We start from the raw sequence: 18,285 nt of genomic DNA on the forward strand, positions 1-18,285 counted from the left end.
CTATCATTGTACATGTTCAAATAAATCAGATTGATTTTTTACTAACTTGTTTTCAATAGGTGTTAATAATATGATATTTGTAATATGCTTATTTCGCAGTCATATGTTCAAGATTTACCGCATATTCATCATAACATTCTTAACTCAATCATACTCAACTTGATTTTTGTGACTTCTTTGTTAATAAACCTTTAAATCTGTAGAACATATTTTAGAACGACGTAGCTTTATAAAATTTCTTTTAATTCCTCATAGTATTGTCTTATTTGAATAGCATTTTTCGAAAATTCATTGTTTTATCCATATAGCTTTCCTTCTAAGGTACTTAAACTTATCACATGTAGGTTTTCTTTTCATTTTTTTTACATGTAGGCTTTCTTGATCTTCCAATAATATTAATTATTCATTATTCATTATCCATTTCACATAGATTGAATATCATATCATTCACTAAAATTTTGGTCTACTAATTCTAAGCAGTATATGTTCGATCAATTTTCTCAACTATTCCAAAATTCTCTTATTTAAAAATTGTCAAACCTTTCAAATTTTTTTTTTTTCAATTTAAAATAGAATACACCAGGATAGTTCCTCAATTAAATTTCTCAAGTAGGCATCTTTGTAATCAATATAGAATAATATGAACGTAATGTTGATCCTTAATGTAATCTTATCATATTTGGAAACCCTTTTTCCTGTTACTTGTAATGCTAATTGTTGCTTCATCAACATTGTAGTTTCAAAATAACTTTGAAATAAATTTTCTATTTATGGCTATATATTCAATCCTAGTGCTGGTCAGTTATATGCCTTTTTAAAATCATTGCAAATCATATGAAGATTATTTCATTTCTCTATGCACCTTTTATCTAATTTATTTAGCATAAAAGTCACATTTATCATTGATCATATTGACATAAATGAAACAAATTCTCCAATATGAATGCTTTTTAAGTCCATTTTCTAGTATTCTCTTCCAAGCATTGTTATATGACCCATGAGTTTAATTCTCCTATACTCGTCATAATGTTGTACATCTTTTTTTTTTTTTTTTGTGATTGATTTTAATAGAAATTTTTTCTCTTTCCTCCACTTTGTGGTACCACATTGGCATTTTGATCAAATTTAATCATTATTCTAACTACCGTAATATCTCTCATGACTCTCTAAATTGCAAACACCACCATGCTTTATCCTAAGAGACTCTTTAACTTGCAATCACTACCATGATTTATCTCCTCTTTCTTAGGTATATGTTATATTAGGCTTTCCATTTCTTCCCATAACTGACTTTCCAAGCTTTCTTCTAATCTAAATTAAGAAGCATTAACCCTTTTTCCCATATATAATACCCCTATATGATAGCTCTCATTTTATCTCTATCCCTAGTTTGTCAATTACCTCAATTCCATTCTTATTGTTAATCATCCAACGTACAACCACTCTTATAATTTTCTGAATTTCTTTAGATTTTTCTCATATGAATTTTACTAGTCAATGAGTGTTATTCATTCTTTTTTTTTTTTGGTGAGTTCAACTCTTTTCTTTTCCCATTCAAGATCCTTAAGTTTCATATAACAAATATAAGCTGTATTTTAAACTTAATCAGCATTACCTACTTGTCATCAAAATTGATATTAAGATATGGTGCACTCTTATGTGTTATGTCCTAGCCAACATTTTCCTATGGGTTTGTTTGCTGGGACTCTCTGTGTGTGATAGTGGGAGGCGTCATGTGCATGTCATTTGCATGCTAAATGCCTTGCATACGACAGTGTAAAGTGTCAAGCATAGGACAATGATGGCATATGGGTGGCTAGCAATCCTGCCCACCTGCTCGACCATAAAGCGGTTTTCTCTACCCCAAATCAGTGTTTTTTCACTGGAACGGTCACCCAAACAAAGCTTATATCTTATCAGAACCATTTACAAATCTTATGCCATTTGTGGGAGTTGCTTCTCTAACTGTTACCCATTGATTTTCTGATGCTGCTTCTGGTGTGCATTATGATTAATTGCATGGAACTTCAGCTTAAAATTTGAGCTGGGGCAGCTTTAGTTTGGGATTAGCAAGACTAAGCTAGTGAAATTAGGAAAAGTCAAACAAAGCCTATCCTTGCCTTGTAGATTTCATGGTACAGATGGTATTCTCTTTTGGCTTCCTATATAGCTTTTCTTAATTTGGATGATGCCATCAAATAGCAGTTGTTAATTCCAATTCAATGAATATCAGTTGGATGAATTTTTAGCATGCCACTAGAAGTTCCCTTTGCAATATTCGCCAAGTTGTGTTCTAGGTTCTCTGTTGCATTTTTCAAGCTTACCTGATGGTTTGTGATGTAGTAATGCAATGTAAATTAGAAGCATTGATTAGTCTTCTATAACTAAAGAGCATTAGTAACCCTAAGAACAGGCTTCGTCAAGACACGATACTTTTGGTTTAGATGTAAACCTTTTGCCACTAATCCAAAAAAATTTAATAAATAATTTAATTAAAAATTTACTAAAATGCCCTTTGATTTAGCATCATTAATCCCAAAATTTGATGGTAGTACAAAGAATACCCCTTTTTAAGGAGTTTAGGGACCAAATTGGCCCCTCAAAAGAGTCGAGGATCATTTTGGTCCCTTACAAAAAATTGAGGGACCATTTTAATCCTTCTCATATTGTGGTCTTAGGAATATTTTTTGTAGTAATTGGGAGGGCACTGGCTAACTTAGGTTTTTTCCCTAATCTCTCCTTGACATGGCCAAGGATTATCATAATGATTCTGGTGACTAAATTTTCTTGCCAAACAAAGTTGGGCTAAGTAGCATAGGCTAGAGTAAAAATGCCACGTAGAGTTGATAATTGAAATGAGTTCGTGATTTGGCATTCTACATAACTATGGTTATTCTGTCTTGTGCAATACAATTATTTTCATTTGTTGGCGCATCCTTGGACCCATTTAAGTTGAATCTCTCCTTTTAAGCCACTTGAACTTTATTTTTCTCTACATTACGTGACTAATAATACTTTAATATCCTTTTGCGTGTTTCTTCACAATGTTTGTGGTTTGTAGTTTATCAAAGACAAAAAAGTCAGCATGAATGCTTGTGTTTGTTGCACATTGGTACAAGACAAGCCGATTAAGACTGCCATGCTAATATTGGCAGGATGGTACATTTTTTAAGATCTTTGAAGTGAAGAGATTCCTGCAGAGACATGGTTAGAAGAAGATGAACAATAAATTGAGTAGAAATGCTCATCGTTTCTATTGAGGTGCTCGCGGTATATAAGACCGAAGTGGAGCATATATGGTTACAGTGACAGAGACCGTTAACGGTCAGAGTAGTGGCGCAGAAAGGAGTGTTTTGTGTAGCCCATGTGACCTGTAGCATTAATAATTACATCTGTATATCCCCCCTCAAGCTAACGATCTAAGGCACTGATGGTTAGTTTGTTCCTGAGAGTGATGAAGCGAGTTGTGGGGAGCGGCTTCGTCAGAATGTCGGCGATTTGATCTTCGGAGTTGAGATGAGTTGCTGTGATTGTCTACTTCTGTATGTGATCACTGAGGAAATGATGATCAATTTCAATATGTTTGGTCTGTGCATGAAACACGGGGTTTTGAGCGAGGGACAGTGCAGAGGCATTGTCACAAAAGATGGTGGTCGGTTTGTCGAGAGGTATCTGGAAGTCCAGAAGTAGGCGGCGCAGCCAGATGACATCCGAGAGAGCGGCGGCAAGAGCCCTGTATTCGGCTTCAGTGGAGGATTTTTCTACCGTAGTTTGCTTCTTAACGCTCCACGAGAGAATGTTGTTGCCGAGAAAGGTACAAAATCCGGTGATTGATTTCCGGTCGGTGGCGTCCGAAGCCCAGTCGGCGTCACAATATGTAGTGAGTTCTAGAGAGCCTCTGGTGATGGGTAGACCAAGGTGCTGGGTGCCATTGACGTAGCGGAGAAGCCGTTTGAGTCGTGTGTAATCATGGATGGTCGGATTATGCATACTTTGACAGATTGTATTGACAGCAAAGGATAAATCAGGTCTGGTTACAGTGAGGTAGTGTAAGGAGCCTGCGAGCTGGTTTGCTGTCTTAGATTGTCGTATGGTTTGAGAAGAGGTGCAGTTCTGGTTCTGGAGGGGGAGATAGGTGTGCTGGCTGGTTTGCTGTCTTGGAGACCGGCTGCAGTGAGTATATCGCGAGCATAATGCGATTGATGGAGGAATGCGCCTGTAGCAGTGTATGTGATTTGAATGCCGAGAAATAGGCTGGCTTGACCGAGCTGCTTTAGATCGAAGTTAGCTTGGAGTTGTTGTAGGAGAGAATTGATGATTGATGAGTCGTTGCCCGTGAGGAGAAGGTCATCAACATAGATGAGTAGGTAGAGCTGAGTGGTGGTTCGGTTGTAGACAAGTAGTGAGGGATCTGCCCGACTGAATTGAAAACCGAAATGAAGGAGGAACTCTGTGAGCTTGCGAAACCACTGCCGGGGAGCCTGTTTTAGGCCATAGAGGACCTTGTGTAAACGGCAGACATGATTTGGATGAGCCCGGTCGACAAAGCCTTGGGGTTGTTTCATATATACTTCCTCATGGAGTTCGCCGTGGAGAAACGCATTTGCTAGGTTGAATTGTAGCAGGGGCCATTGATGGTGAATGGCAATGATGAGGAGAAGTCAGATTGTGGGCATTTTGGCGACAGGGCTGAAGGTGTCTTTGTAATTTACTCTGTATTGCTGTGTAAAGCCTTGAGCAACAAATCTTGCTTTGTATCTGTTAACAGTCCCGTCTGGATTGGTTTTGATTTTGTAGGTCCAGCGGCAGCCGAGAACTGGACTACCTGGTGGAGATGGAGTGAGGGACCAGGTCCTCTGTTTGAGCAGAGCTTCAATTTCTTCGGACATAGCTGCTTGCCAAGAAGGATCCTTGGACGCCGCTGTGTAGGATGTAGGAGGGAGCGCAGAGTCAGCTACAACAAGTAGATCATACACTTTCTTCGGCCTAGAATTACCTGTTTTAGATCGGGTAGCCATAGAGTGTGTGGGAAGAATGGTTGTGGTTGGTAAAGGTTGGATGTCGGTGGAAGATGTGGTGATAGGTTGAGTTGGGGTGGAAGATGTGGTGATAGGTTGAGTTGGGTAAGGAGGTTCAGTAGTGTTTGAGGGAGAGTTGGTAGAGGAAGGAGGGATGGAGTTGAATGTCTGATGTATAGAGCTGGGAGTTAGAAGCATTGGAGGGATGTATGTGTCGGATTGTGGGTTGGGAAGGTTTGTGAGAGGTTCCTTGTATGGTTGTAGATGTTCATAGAAACGTACATGGCGGGAAATATGAAGTTTGTGAGTTTGAGTGTTATAGCATTGATATCCTTTGTGTTGAGGGGAGTAGCCAAGAAAGATGCAAGGTGAGGATCTAGGGACAAGTTTGTGAGGTGATTAATGTTGTAGCCATGGGAAGCATAAGCAACCAAACAATTTGAGGTGATCGTATTGAGGCGGTCTGCCGTGGAGAAGAATGAACGGGATCTGAGAGTTTAACGCAGACGTAGGAAGCCGGTTTATGAGGTAGTTAGAGGTCTGGAGAGCTTCTGCCCAGAAACAAAAAGGGAGATGTGCAGCGTGTAGAAGAGTGCGCGTGGTTTCTAGAAGATGGCGATGCTTCCTTTCAGAGACACCGTTCTGCTAAGGAGTGTTTGGACAGCTGAATTGATGTTGAATGCCGTGGGTTTGGAGAAGGTTTTTGAATTCGTGACTTGTGTATTCTCCACCGGCATCCGAGCGAAAGATTTGTATGGTTGCTTTGAATTGAGTTGTGACCATTGCAAGAAATTGTTTAAATTTTAAGTAAGTTTCATTCTTAGTATGCATTAAGTAAACCCAGCAATAGCGTGTGGCATCATCGATAAACACAGAATAATAACGATAACCGGTTAAATAAGAGACAGGGGAAGGACCCCAAACATCTGAGTGTATTAGACTAAATGGAGTAGATACATGGTTTGCTTGTTTTGGAAAAGAAAGACGGTGGCTCTTGGCCACATTACACGAAGTGCAGACAAAAGAAAGAGAACATTTCTTTAATTCTGGAAGAAGTGTAGATAGAGCGGCCATTGCACGGGGATGAGCATGACCGAGGCGAGCGTGCCATATCGAAGCTGAAGTTGGTGTGGCTGGAGATGTTGTGGTGTGGAGGGCTTTGAGTGGATAGATTCCGTCTTGACTATGGCCACGGTGAAGAATTGTGTTGTCCCGTAGGTCCTTGATGACAAATCTACCAGGATCGAATGATACGGAACATTGATTGTCAGTGACAAGCTTGGATATAGATAATAGATTGTGTGATATTGAAGGAACATTAAGGAGACGAGTGAGTTTTAACTTACGATTTGTTTCTGGGAGAGGAAGTTTACCCGAGCCACTATGATGGATGGGAAGTGATGATCCACTCGCTGTAGAGACGGAATCTGAGCCCTGATAGGATGTTGGTTACGGTATGTGTAGAACGTCGGGTGTGAGATGAGCAGAGGCCCCTGAGTCAAGTATCCACTCATTGCTGGTGGTGTTCTGAGATGGGGTAAGATAAGCTCTTGTATTGGAGACCAGTGGCGAGCTGTAATTGGAGTTGTATCGGTGCCAGCACGATAAGGCCGAATGCCCAGATTTTCCACAGATCTGGCATGTTGGTCTCGGGGAGGGGCGATTCGTTTGCTGCTGAATTTGTTCTTTAGAATACGAAGCCCTGTTCATAGTTGCAGTGGAACTAGAAGGAGTTCCGCGGCCCCTGGTGCTGCGAGGTGTTGAAGGTTTTCCTCGTCCCCTGGACAAGTATAAAGCTTGAACATCACCGGTTGAAGTCGTATCTTGCTGGAGTTCGGACTGAAGGTTAACTTCCTCGCTGCATAGCAGAGAGTATAAGGATTCCAGAGATATCGTGAGGTGAGATTCGGATCGCTAAGCCCTTCAAGGTGTATAAGATGACATCCTCGGTTTCTATATGCGATCCGGCCGCAGCAATGTTGTCCACTAGAGATTTGATTTGAGCAAGATATTGGGGAATGGTTTGATCACGCATCTGAACATTGTGTAGCTCGTTCTTCAGCTGGAGGACGCGCGAACGATTGGAAGGTTGCAGTTGGAGTTCCAGTGTGTTCCAGATGTCGTGAGAGTTTTTAAGATGAAGAATGTAGAGCAGGACCGAGGGAGATATTGTGGAAAATAGAGCAGATACAAGATTCTGATCTATTAATTTCCACAGTTTCTGGTCGGAGGGTGGGACGGAGCTCGGTGAGGTAGCTTTCGAACCCATTGGCTGAGAATGCTTGATGAATCTGTAACCTCCATATGGCGTAGTTCTCCACTGTGAGTTGAGTGTGCACCAGCAGTTTGAGATTGGACATAAGAAATTTGAGGGGTGGAGGCACTGTGAAATCGGCCATCGTGGCTGATAGAGATGTCGTGCTTGGATGAGAGGATGATTGAGTCTGAGACGAGCTTCCTTGATCCGCCATTGAGGACGATGAGGATTGCGGTGAAGCTTAGTGTGCTCTGATACCATGAAGAGATTCCTGCAGAGACATGGTTAGAAGAAGATGAACAGTAAATTGAGTAGAAATGCTCATCGTTTCTATTGAGGTGCTCGCGGTATATAAGACCGAAGCAGAGCATATATGGCTACAGTGACAGAGATCGTTAACGGTCAGAGTAGTGGCGCAGAAAAGAGTGTTTTGTGTAGCCCATGTGACCTGTAGCATTAATAATTACATCTGTATATGAAGTCCACTCGTCTAGCTCCTTTTTTTCTCAATAGTTTGTTTATTCTGTGGTGATATTAAATTAGACTAACTTCAGTGCTTAAAAAAAATTGTTGCCAGTTTCTGGGTTTAAATGTCAATATGTCTGAAATGTAGGTAGGGGTGATAACATGACCAGTTCAAGCAGCTTGGCCTTGATTTGGGTTTGGATTTTTTATTTTAGATCAAATGAAAGCTCAATTTGGACAGACTCAATCAATAAGGATCAATTTCCTATTGAGGTTAACTGTGTAATGAATTTTAGTTTGTTTGTGATAATTGCAAGTGCTTGCAAAAATATTGTAAAATTGCTACGTGAAAAATAGATTTTTTTTAAAATTAATTTAAGTATCAGGAAGATCACTAAGTAATGCAAGGAGGTCTTCCATCTAGAAGTGAACATTATATGATCATGCATGGGAAATGAATAAAGCTAGATTGAAAGTTCTAGAGGTTACACGTACATGATGGTCAGAATGGCTATCCTTTCGGAAGTGAATGTAGTACAACCTTACGGCAATGAGCAAAGTAATATTAAAATGATGGAAAATCCATTAAGAATGGCTGAGATGACCCGGCCTGCACCTAAAAGTGAAGGTGACACAACTATTGACATAAAAAATATTAACATCATTTAGGGCTGTCAAAATCAGGTCATAGGTCGGATTCAATGTCATCCCTGAACTGAACCGGCACTGCTCGATTAGACCCAAACTCGACCCACTTTTGCAAACGAGTCGATTTTTCAGATCCAAACCCGACCAGCTTCGGTATATATGTTTTATTTTTTTATTTAATTCAATTTATTTAAATCTGAATCAAATTAAGGTAAGATTTACTTCAATCAATTTAAAATAAACATAGCTTAGTTCGGTTTGGGCAACATGATTTTTTTTTTTTTTTAAATAACATTTACTTATTTCATAACACTCTTTTAAACCCTCTAAAATTAATTAAAAACATATCAATCCGAGTTGAGTTCGGATTTTCTGGTCAACCCGAACCGATTTTACAAACGGGTGGTTGAAATCCCTAACCCAAACCCAACCCAGTTGGGGTTCGGGTTGACCTAAACCCAAAATTTCTAGGTCGGATTCGGGTCGGATTTTCGTGTCGTGTCAAATATTGACACCCCTAACATCATTGATGTTAGCTCAAGTTACCATTCAAAATGAGTTTGGCCTTGCAATTTCCATTCTCATTCATTAAAAAATGAACAGTTTTCTTACTTAGCCATCTAGCTTACTATTAGAAAATTTCCATGTCTCCTTATTAATTTAATTTCAAAATTCTATCATCTTAGCTAGATCATTCTACAAGTTTTTTTTCTTAATGTAGCCTTGCTGAAAGTCCTACCTCAGCCATTAGTCTATAGGTTGAATAGGAATGAACCTTAGAATGATTATACAATCATATTAGATGTATAAATAACTATAGAAGGAACATTTCATCATTAATTTTCTTTTTAGCTTAGAAATTCTCATTAATATAATTATTGATATTTCTTTTTTTAAAGTTTTCATCTTGATTGGTTCTTATAGTTCTTATTTTTAATTGATATATTACCATCTATTCATGTTGATTGATTCCGAATAAAAAATACTTGACAAGTATGCTTCTTTTATTAGATTTTCTTTTTTTTCTGTGCTAATTTACCAGTAGCCTTTGTAGAACATTTAATTAAAAGAATTGCCCTTTGAAGCTTAATATATTTATCTTCTTTTGTATTATATCCTCGCATGACCTTGTCAGTTGGATTTGATTGTTGTTATAAACTAACTTCCAACAAAAGAATTGATTTAGTAAGGCTTATAGAGAAATGCTGATAATGAGCGAAAGCAACTGGGCAAAATTAGAATCAAGAAGGCTTTTTGTGAAATTGGGAATCTAATGCTGTTTCAACCAAGAATTTGATAAATTATTTCAAGCCTGGATGAGTAAACCCCTTTTGCAAAAGCCCCATCTTGTCTTCTCAGGTCTTTCATCTTGTCTCTCACACTCTTTTATGGCTATTAAATATTTTAACAGGGTCTTCTCAGGCTGAGCAACTCAACAAACCTATACACTTCTAAACTTTTACTAGCAGGCCTGCGTGCATACTAAAAACGCAAGTAGTCTTTTCCTCTTATATCCCTAGAAAAATTGACGGTTCATTTTCCTTTTGTGATCTGAATTCACCTATAGGTAACCATGTTGAAACTTGTGAATATGAGTTAAGTTGTTAGACCTAAGCTTATGTCCCAAAGACTAACCAAGAGGGAGGTGAATTGATACTTTTAAAAATTTGCCTCTTATTGGAATTTAAAAGTTCGAAACCGTTTTAACAAACTGAGCAGGTTGTTTTTAGAATTTTCAAAAGTAATTTTTCAACCACAAAAAATAAAATGACAGAAATTAAAGCAGCGGAAATAAAAAGACACAAAGATTTCTAGTGGTTCGGTCAAACACGACCTACATCCACTCTCTGAAGTTTCCCATTTCAAGTATTGCACTATTAGTTTAATTGATTTTCTTAGCCATTTTACAGAATTTATACAAAAATCTTTTAACAGTTCGTTATGAAGGAGTTCTTGCTGAAACTGGTGAGGTTTTTGATACCACTCGTGAAGACAACTCAATTTTTACATTTGAGCTTGGAGCGGGCACTGTGATCAAGTCTTGGGACATAGCCTTGAGAACTATGAAGGTAACCATAAATTTTCATTCCTTCTGACTTCAACACCACGACAACTACTGCTGCTTCTAAATTTGTTTATAAATATTGAATCTTTCATTCCTTAAAGATTGGGGAGATTGCGAAAATTACTTGCAAGCCGGAATATGCCTATGGAAGTGCTGGTTCTCCTCCAGAGATACCTCCAGAGTAAGATAACCGCTTCACTGCCTTCTGTCTGGTTGCAGATTTTTTCCTTGTCATATAACCTAAATTGCTTCAAACAAATATTATTTTGAGATAGAAATCAATTTATTGGAGCAGTTGGACTAACTATAGATGCTTTTTTGGAAAAATTATTACGTGCGGCGTTCGGATTTGTTCGGAAGAAAATCCGGACGTGTAACGTCACCCGGGGTCAGTGCATCCGGGTGATGTGGCGCGTCTGGATTTGCGTCCGGATGGTCCGGACATCGCACATAATAATTTCAAACTTTTTTGAGAGTGCAGTGCGACACTTACGTTTGAGGTGGAGCTTGTTGCATGCAGGCCTAGAAAAGGTGCAAGCCTTGGTAGTGTTTCAGATGAAAAAGCTAGACTCGAGTAAGTGGGGATCTCTTTCTGCAACTCCCCGTTTGTTGTTCACTTGCAAAACCTTAGGTAGAACAAGGAACGAAACAAATATGGATTTTGACTACATATTAATGTCACCACCATTAAAGCTTAAATTTTCTTGAAAAGTTCCATGATATTTTAATTTGGAATATAAATTTATTAATCTTATTAATCTCATTGCATCATAAAGCCATACTTGCATGTTATTATCGTAGAGAATTGAAGAAACAGAGGGAGAGTACTGCAGCATTGAAGGAAGATGAGAAGAAAAAGAGGGAAGAAGCAAAAGCTGCTGCTGCTGCTCGAGTTCAGGCCAAGTTAGACGCTAAGAAAAAGCATGGAAAAGGCAAAGGGAAGGGGAAGTAAGTAGGTATAATGGTTCTGTTCCTTTTTTTTTGGTTACTTCCTCTTTATCTGTGGGATTTGATTTTTGAACTATAAGCAATAAATATTGTTGGCCATATGCACTAGAAAGTTATAAGAATTTATACGTTATGGTATAGTTGCAAAGGATGGTTTCGTTTGGGACAGCTTTCTTACTGCTTCTTAAAGTAGTTTTCTAGCACAAAAAATAAAAATTTTATGCTAAAAAGTTCCTCCACAAACAGTAAGAAAGCCGTCCCAAATGAAGCTGAAGTTTGCCTCGACTGATTTTCTAGTTTGGCAACTTTATATTCATATTTGAAGAGATGGGAAAGTTCATCATATATCTTTTGGTATCTTTAAGGTTTCGTTTGGGACGATTTTTTTATAGCTTTTTAAAATTTTTTACTAAAATTTCAATTTTAAAAAGCAATAAAAAAGTTGTCTCAAACAAAATCTAAATTTAAAATTTTTCCATGGTTTGTATTAAGTAATTTTAACCTCTTCTTGTGGGTTTGATAACAATTCAATATGGTGAAATAGTTATCTTTTTTTTAATTTAATTGATTGTGTACATCTATGGCCTTCAATGAATTTGTAATGTGCAATTTCGGGATTGTGAGGGGGCCAAAATTATGCCAAATGATGTATTATTTCAAAGCGAAATTAGCTTCTTCTTTTTGAAGGTGGATAAACTTATTATGTAAATAAATTAATATTAAAAATATTAATGATTCAAGTTATAATACCTAATATAAATTTATAAAAAAAATTATAATAAATTTAAATTATATAGAATAAAAATCTAATTTAAAATTAATCTATACTCTTTATCAATAAAATAGTTTAAATAAATAAATATTATTAAGTAAATAAATATGTATTTAGAATTAAAAAATATATAATTAATTAAAAAAACTAATTAAGAACTCGGGATGGCCTTTTCTTTTCACGTGAAAATTTAATAAAAGAGATGAACAATGCAATAATTTTTACTTGAATAATAAGCTACATATATTTAGTCCAACATCATAGGAAGATTTTGTATTATATTGCTTAAGGGGTTGTTTGGTAAGAGGAAAAAAGAATGCAATGTAAAAGAAATATATTATTTTTTCTTTTAATTTTTGCGGTGTTTTAAGACATTAATCTTTATATTTCTCTACCGCCGCGAATTTTTCAGGACGCAACACTACTCGTATGTAAAGTTTGAGAATGCTATGCGGCTTATTTTAAAAAAAGTTCCTTAATTTTAAAATTAATTATTTTGGGCATAAATTCTAATAAAATATATGAAAATTTTAATAAAATTTAAATTATTTAAGTAAAATTTACCATTCAAAACTTTAAAGTAAAATCTGCCTACACTTTATAAATGTTTATCAAAGATGATAAGTTTAAGAATAATTTTAGCTCAAAAAGAATAAAAGAAGTATTAACTCCCACAGAAGGTTTCTTATCAAGGTCCTAATCACTGACACTAAGCTCCTCCATCAGCAAACAGTATTCCATTCTCTCAATCAACAACAAAGAAAATGATCAAAGGGATACTCTCTTTTTGTATGAAATAATGCTATACTGTCTTTTGTTTAGACCTGTCAATAATGGACCCGACCCGAAATAATGCTATACTATGTCTTGTTTAGACCTGTCAATAATGGACCCGACCCGAAAATCTGACCTGAAAATTTTGGGTTTAGGTTGACCCGAACCAGAAGCGGGTCAGGTTCGAGTCTAGAAAACTGACCCGTTTACAAAACAGGGTTGGGTTCGGGTTGACCTGGAAACCCGGGAATGACCCGGAAAACCCATATTCCCCAGCTGCCCCGGCTGCCCGCAGCCCAGTGTTGCTTGCCCCCAGCCCCACGTTGCCTGCCCCGGCTGCCCGAACCTAAAATTTTCATGTCTGGTTAGAGTCGAATTTTTGGGCCGTGTCCAATATTGACACCCCTATACAAAAACATACTTAGAAAAAATATTTCAACATTGAGATCTATGTTCATAAAGTCTCTTTTATTGGTAGAATTTCATGCTAAGAAAATAGAAATCTCAATGTTAAATAAGTGATGTTGTAGTTCTAAGAATTTTCTTACATGTATACTACTCTATATTATTCTATTTACATATTTAACACCTAAAACTTTAATATTACTTACATACAACCCATAGTTCATTTTTATATCAAATATGAGTGGTAGGAAAGAAATATGAGTGGCATATTTGATATTAAAATAGTATATGATGGTATGTATGTAATATTAAAATTTTGAGTGTTAGATATGTAAACAAATGATATGCTCCGGCAAGGAAATTTGAATATAAATTAGAAAACCACCTTCTAAAAGCGCAGTCAAGATGGCCGAGTTGGTCTAAGGCGCCAGTTTCAGGTACTGGTCCGAAAGGGCATGGGTTCGAATCCCATTCTTGACATACTTATTGTCTATTTGCTAACTTTTTTCTGAATGAACAGAATAATTCATATTTTATTACATATTATTAAAAAAATGTGATTAATTATTTTATACCTTTTTTTTTTTTTGAGTAGTTAGGAAAATCTAGCGTTCCACGCAGGAGAAGATTTCTTCGGTTTCATTTAGAATGATTTTCTTAAAGTAATTTTTTAATTCATAAAATATAAGAAATAGTAAATCATCTAAGGATATTGGCTTTGCTTGTCGTATTTCTGCTGAATGATAGTGATTTAAAAAAAAAAAAAAAAAAAAACTTTAAAAAGCTTAAAAAAACACACAAATAAACTTAAAATGCGTAATTGCCCACCTGAGATCTTCCTGAGTCCGTTCCTATAATAAGTGGCGCATTAAATTTTATTTTTTAAAAATATTTTTTATAAGTACAAAAGGCCAAATTTATTACAAAGGATGCCTTATAATTGAATATTAAAATTTATTTATTTATTTATTTATTTTTGGTTATTTTCCCTCCTATTAACAAACCCTACTATTGGTTTAAGCTATGTAGCTCATCACACTAAACAAATTAGGAGAAAATTAGATGGACACATCTTAATCAAAATTTAATTCGACTGAATTTTAATGCAATTTATGAGTAATGAATTATTTTTTAAAATTCATCCTAATCAAATTTCCATAATTATTAATGCAATTTATAAAAATTTTATAGTAAAAAATTATTTTAGAAAGTAATAAAAATATTGTCCTAAACAAAGTCATAATCCCTTCTAATTTTGGCCAGAAAATTACTGAAAATCTTCATATTTGTTGTATCAAGCAATGGAAAAAATATTAATAAGTTGTTAGCTTAATCTCACCATCCCTCTAACATAATTATTTCTCAAGCCTCCTGCTTAGTTGAGAAGGACACCAAAGACCAATTCGTAAGCCTAAAAGAAGGTTAGTTAATGAGATATTCATCAATGTCAGCAAACAAAACTACCGTCAATGGTCATTAATGTATAAATATACGTATAGCCTAAGCATCCCATTAATGACAAGATTAAACAAAAATAAAACTAACAATAAATTGACAAATTTTAAAAGAATAAATGCTGTACAAAAGGTTGGTTAATTAGGCCAACAAAAGAACAGAAACAGCCTGTAGAAAACTGCAGAAGTTCAAGTCGGATGAACAAACCAATTGTTGAACAACTACGGACAATAGTTGGCAATAGAAGAACAATCGGTTGGATATTGAGGCTGTTGTATTCATTATACAATAGGGGCAGCCAGTTTCTTTCAGCAAAAACGCTCTAAATTCCATACAACAACAACAACAAGCTTTTGTCCGACTACGTGGGGTCGGCTACAATAATCCTTTTTCTTCATTGTGTCATGTTAAAAGTCAAATTCTCGTTTAAATCTAATAAAGAAAGATCATTTCCTGATATTTTCTAACTAAGTCTGTTTAGGTCTACCTCTACTTTCCTTACCGGGTCATCAGAAGGCCAATATTTTATGTGACCAAATCATCTAAGGTGACTCTCTCTAATCTTATCTTCCATTGGAGCTACTACGACCTTTTCACGTATATGTTCATTTCGTATCGTATCTCTAAGGGTAAAGCCACTCATCCACCTGAGCATCCTCATCTCTTCAACACTTAACTTAGTAGTATACTTCTCTTTTAATGGCCAACATTCGGCACCATAAAACATTGCAGGTCTCACCACCATCTTAAAGCTCTTAATTCCATAAGAAACTAATTTTTAGACAAATCAATCAACAGAAGAATTCTGCACAGATTTATCTTAATTTCAATAATATTTCACAAAAATTCTCATATGATCATTTACTGATGAAAGTTCATTAAAAAAAATTAAAATAGATATAAGAAGGGTGTGATAATAATGGAGTTCATCTCAAACAGATCAGGGAAGATAGAGAGCAGAAGATAAAATTTTAAATTTTAAATTTCAAATAACGGATCCAATATAGAATCAATAAGCAAAATACAAAATAAAGAAATTTTAACAAGAGATAAATAAACATGAAGACTAACATATTAAGAATTCATGCACCTGCAAGATCTTAAACTCTGATCAAACCGCGATGACATCAATCACAACAGCGCTGAAGCCACGGGGGAATCTGCTTCTCTATTTACAAAATTGAAGATAACTAAGTATGCAATAAGGTATTTGAATCTTGGTATTATTTAAACACCATCAAATCTGAAAAGAAAGATAAAAAAAGGCAATTTTTCTTCTTTATCCATACGTATTCCTTCTCGATCTTGTCTCAATTCAGTTCTCCAATCGACCAAGCACTGTTGTGCTACTCTAACTTTGTGATTCTTCAGATGCAGAAGGCAATCTCAATCTTGAAGACGAAAAAGAGGGCAAAGAAGGGCTAAAGCAGCGAAACATGGAGAAGAAGTTATGAAACATTCGACCAACTCCTCGATGTTCTCTTGATCTTCTCCTTCTGGAAGACCACAAAATCCTTCTTGGCACTCCAACGGAACTTAAACTACTGTTCGTCTCAGTGTAAACCACGGGAAGCTCTCGGTCTCCAGCCCTCCTGGCACCATTAAACCTACCCACCGCAAAACCACCACCAGGAAGCCTCCAAATCGTGAGTCCAGCCGAGTTATCCTCATTGCCCATCAAAGCCTGCCCTGTAACATCCCCGCCCCTTCTTTCAACATCAGTAGGCAGTTCGTGCCGGCAAACAGGACAAGAGTTCTTCAACGACAGCCATGGAAGAATGCAATCTTGGTGAAAGATATGTTTGCAAGGAAGCTCCTGAGCTTCGTCCCCGAGCTCTAGCGCCTCCGTGCAAATTGCACAGTAGGAATCCGTGACGATGTGGTTATCAGTGATCGTAATTGTGGGTAATGATTCAATGGCCGACTTTGATGCCGGAGTGTTCTCGTAGCTCCTCCCACCACCCATAGGACTGTTTTCGATCTGCGTCAATTGATCAAGAAGCTCATCAAAGCCGGATCCCATGAGAAAATTTGACATGCTCTGGGGCAGCGGGCGGAGTCCCGTGCCTGCGCCATCATCATAGAAAAACTCAAAACTGTTGCTACCATCGTTGGAGTGCGAAGCGTCAACGTCGGCAACCGAGCCCCGGAGCACAATGACGGGATTGAACGGAGAGCCGTGGCCAACGGAGGCACGGCGGTTACGCCGAGACCCCAAATCGACACGGCGAGCGGTGGGGAAGGACTCATCGCTGGAGGAAGTTGTGCGGTTGCGGCGGAGAGCGCCGCTTGGAGCTCCGGTACGAGCCGGAAGAGCATTGCCGATCACTTCAAGGAATCCGCCGTGGCAGTCGGGGCATGAGATGGATTCACTGGGCGAAGCCCTAACGAAGCGGCTGCAGCTGTAGCACCAATACGACGTTGCCATCGCCGTCGGAATCGGAGAAGACATGGAAAATAAAGTGTAGGAGGTGGAGAGGAAGGGGATGATTCCCTAAATCTGGCACTAAAATGGCGAAACCCTAAGCCAAACTACAATGGAAAATCTAAAAAAAAAAACAAAAATTGTTGGAAATTTCAGCGGGGATTTCCGCTGTTTAACCAAAAGTTCTCGTAATTAAAGAAAAAAAAAAAACAAAATTAAGGGCAAGCCGGCGGGTTTCCCACGATCCGGTGAGCACGAAGAAGTGAGAGGAACATTACTCAGAGAATTTGGCCATGTCCAATGAGGAATGGAGAGGGTTTTATTGAGCTCTTCAACTGCGGAGCCGTCGCATGCGACTGCTTTCGTAAGAGAGTGCATTGTCGTTTATGTTATTTTGGAGGGAAAATTATCTAAATTTAATTATTATAACTTTTTTATTTATTAGGTTTATTTAAAAATAAATATAACATATGAGTTACTGAGTAAGCTCTGTTTATTCTTTTTTTTTTTATTTTTTGAATATTTTTTTTTGAATATAATTAATCAATATATGTAGAAACGAGACAGTCGAAGAGTTGCTGTTGGCATGTTTGCTACCGTATCAGAAATGGGAGGACTGCAGTGTCGCCTGATGTTTTGGTTTATTACTGAAATACCCTTAGTCCTTAAGACTTAGCCACATGGGTAATTATGCTTCGCGATGGTACTTGGACATTGCGAACCGGCCTAGGGACGGCAGTTTGAAAACAATTTCAGAGAGCAAATAATCAGAGAGTGCCTAACTTACGATAGATTATTCTGTGTAGATGTTGAATATAGATTTACATTCATATAACAATCAGAATGAGTCATATCAGTGATACCGATCGAGCCTGGTACTGAGCCGCGGGCTTAGTTATTCGAACGGAATTCAACTTCCGCATAGAATAATTTTTCCTAACTAACATAGCGGTGTAAGTGAGATAAGCCATGATAACCTAATGAGTCAAGTATGAGCTCGTCCTAATTCTACTCATAAGGTCACGAGTTAGCTTGTTTAAAAAATATTAATAT

General features: G+C 37.2%; 3 protein-coding genes and 1 non-coding gene across 4 annotated transcripts; 2 read left to right on the top strand and 2 right to left on the bottom strand.

Moving 5' to 3' along the window:
• Positions 1-3,534: 3,534 nt before the first annotated feature.
• Positions 3,535-3,990, bottom strand: LOC110108431 (uncharacterized mitochondrial protein AtMg00810-like). The gene has a single exon (XM_020839060.1). The coding sequence runs from the start codon at positions 3,988-3,990 to the stop codon at positions 3,535-3,537; it is 456 nt and encodes a 151-aa protein (XP_020694719.1).
• Positions 3,991-7,431: 3,441 nt separating this feature from the next.
• LOC110108453 (peptidyl-prolyl cis-trans isomerase FKBP20-1) lies at positions 7,432-11,534 on the top strand. Its single transcript, XM_020839098.2, has 5 exons — positions 7,432-7,519; positions 10,288-10,457; positions 10,555-10,634; positions 10,935-11,027; positions 11,255-11,534. The coding sequence occupies exons 1-5, from the start codon at positions 7,432-7,434 to the stop codon at positions 11,403-11,405; spliced, it is 582 nt and encodes a 193-aa protein (XP_020694757.2). The 3' UTR covers positions 11,406-11,534.
• A 2,217-nt stretch (positions 11,535-13,751) lies between these two features.
• TRNAL-CAG lies at positions 13,752-13,832 on the top strand. Its single transcript has one exon. It is a non-coding gene; the product is annotated as a tRNA-Leu (tRNA).
• Positions 13,833-15,829: 1,997 nt separating this feature from the next.
• On the bottom strand, positions 15,830-17,602 carry LOC110108452 (E3 ubiquitin-protein ligase RDUF2-like). Its single transcript, XM_020839097.2, has one exon. It carries the CDS (start codon positions 17,257-17,259, stop codon positions 16,159-16,161), a length of 1,101 nt encoding a protein of 366 aa, XP_020694756.1. The 5' UTR covers positions 17,260-17,602; the 3' UTR covers positions 15,830-16,158.
• Between the last annotated feature and the right edge of the window lie 683 nt (positions 17,603-18,285).

This window comes from Dendrobium catenatum, unplaced genomic scaffold, assembly GCF_001605985.2.
Source record: "Dendrobium catenatum unplaced genomic scaffold, ASM160598v2 fragScaff_scaffold_1221, whole genome shotgun sequence".
Classification (NCBI taxonomy): domain Eukaryota; kingdom Viridiplantae; phylum Streptophyta; class Magnoliopsida; order Asparagales; family Orchidaceae; genus Dendrobium; species Dendrobium catenatum.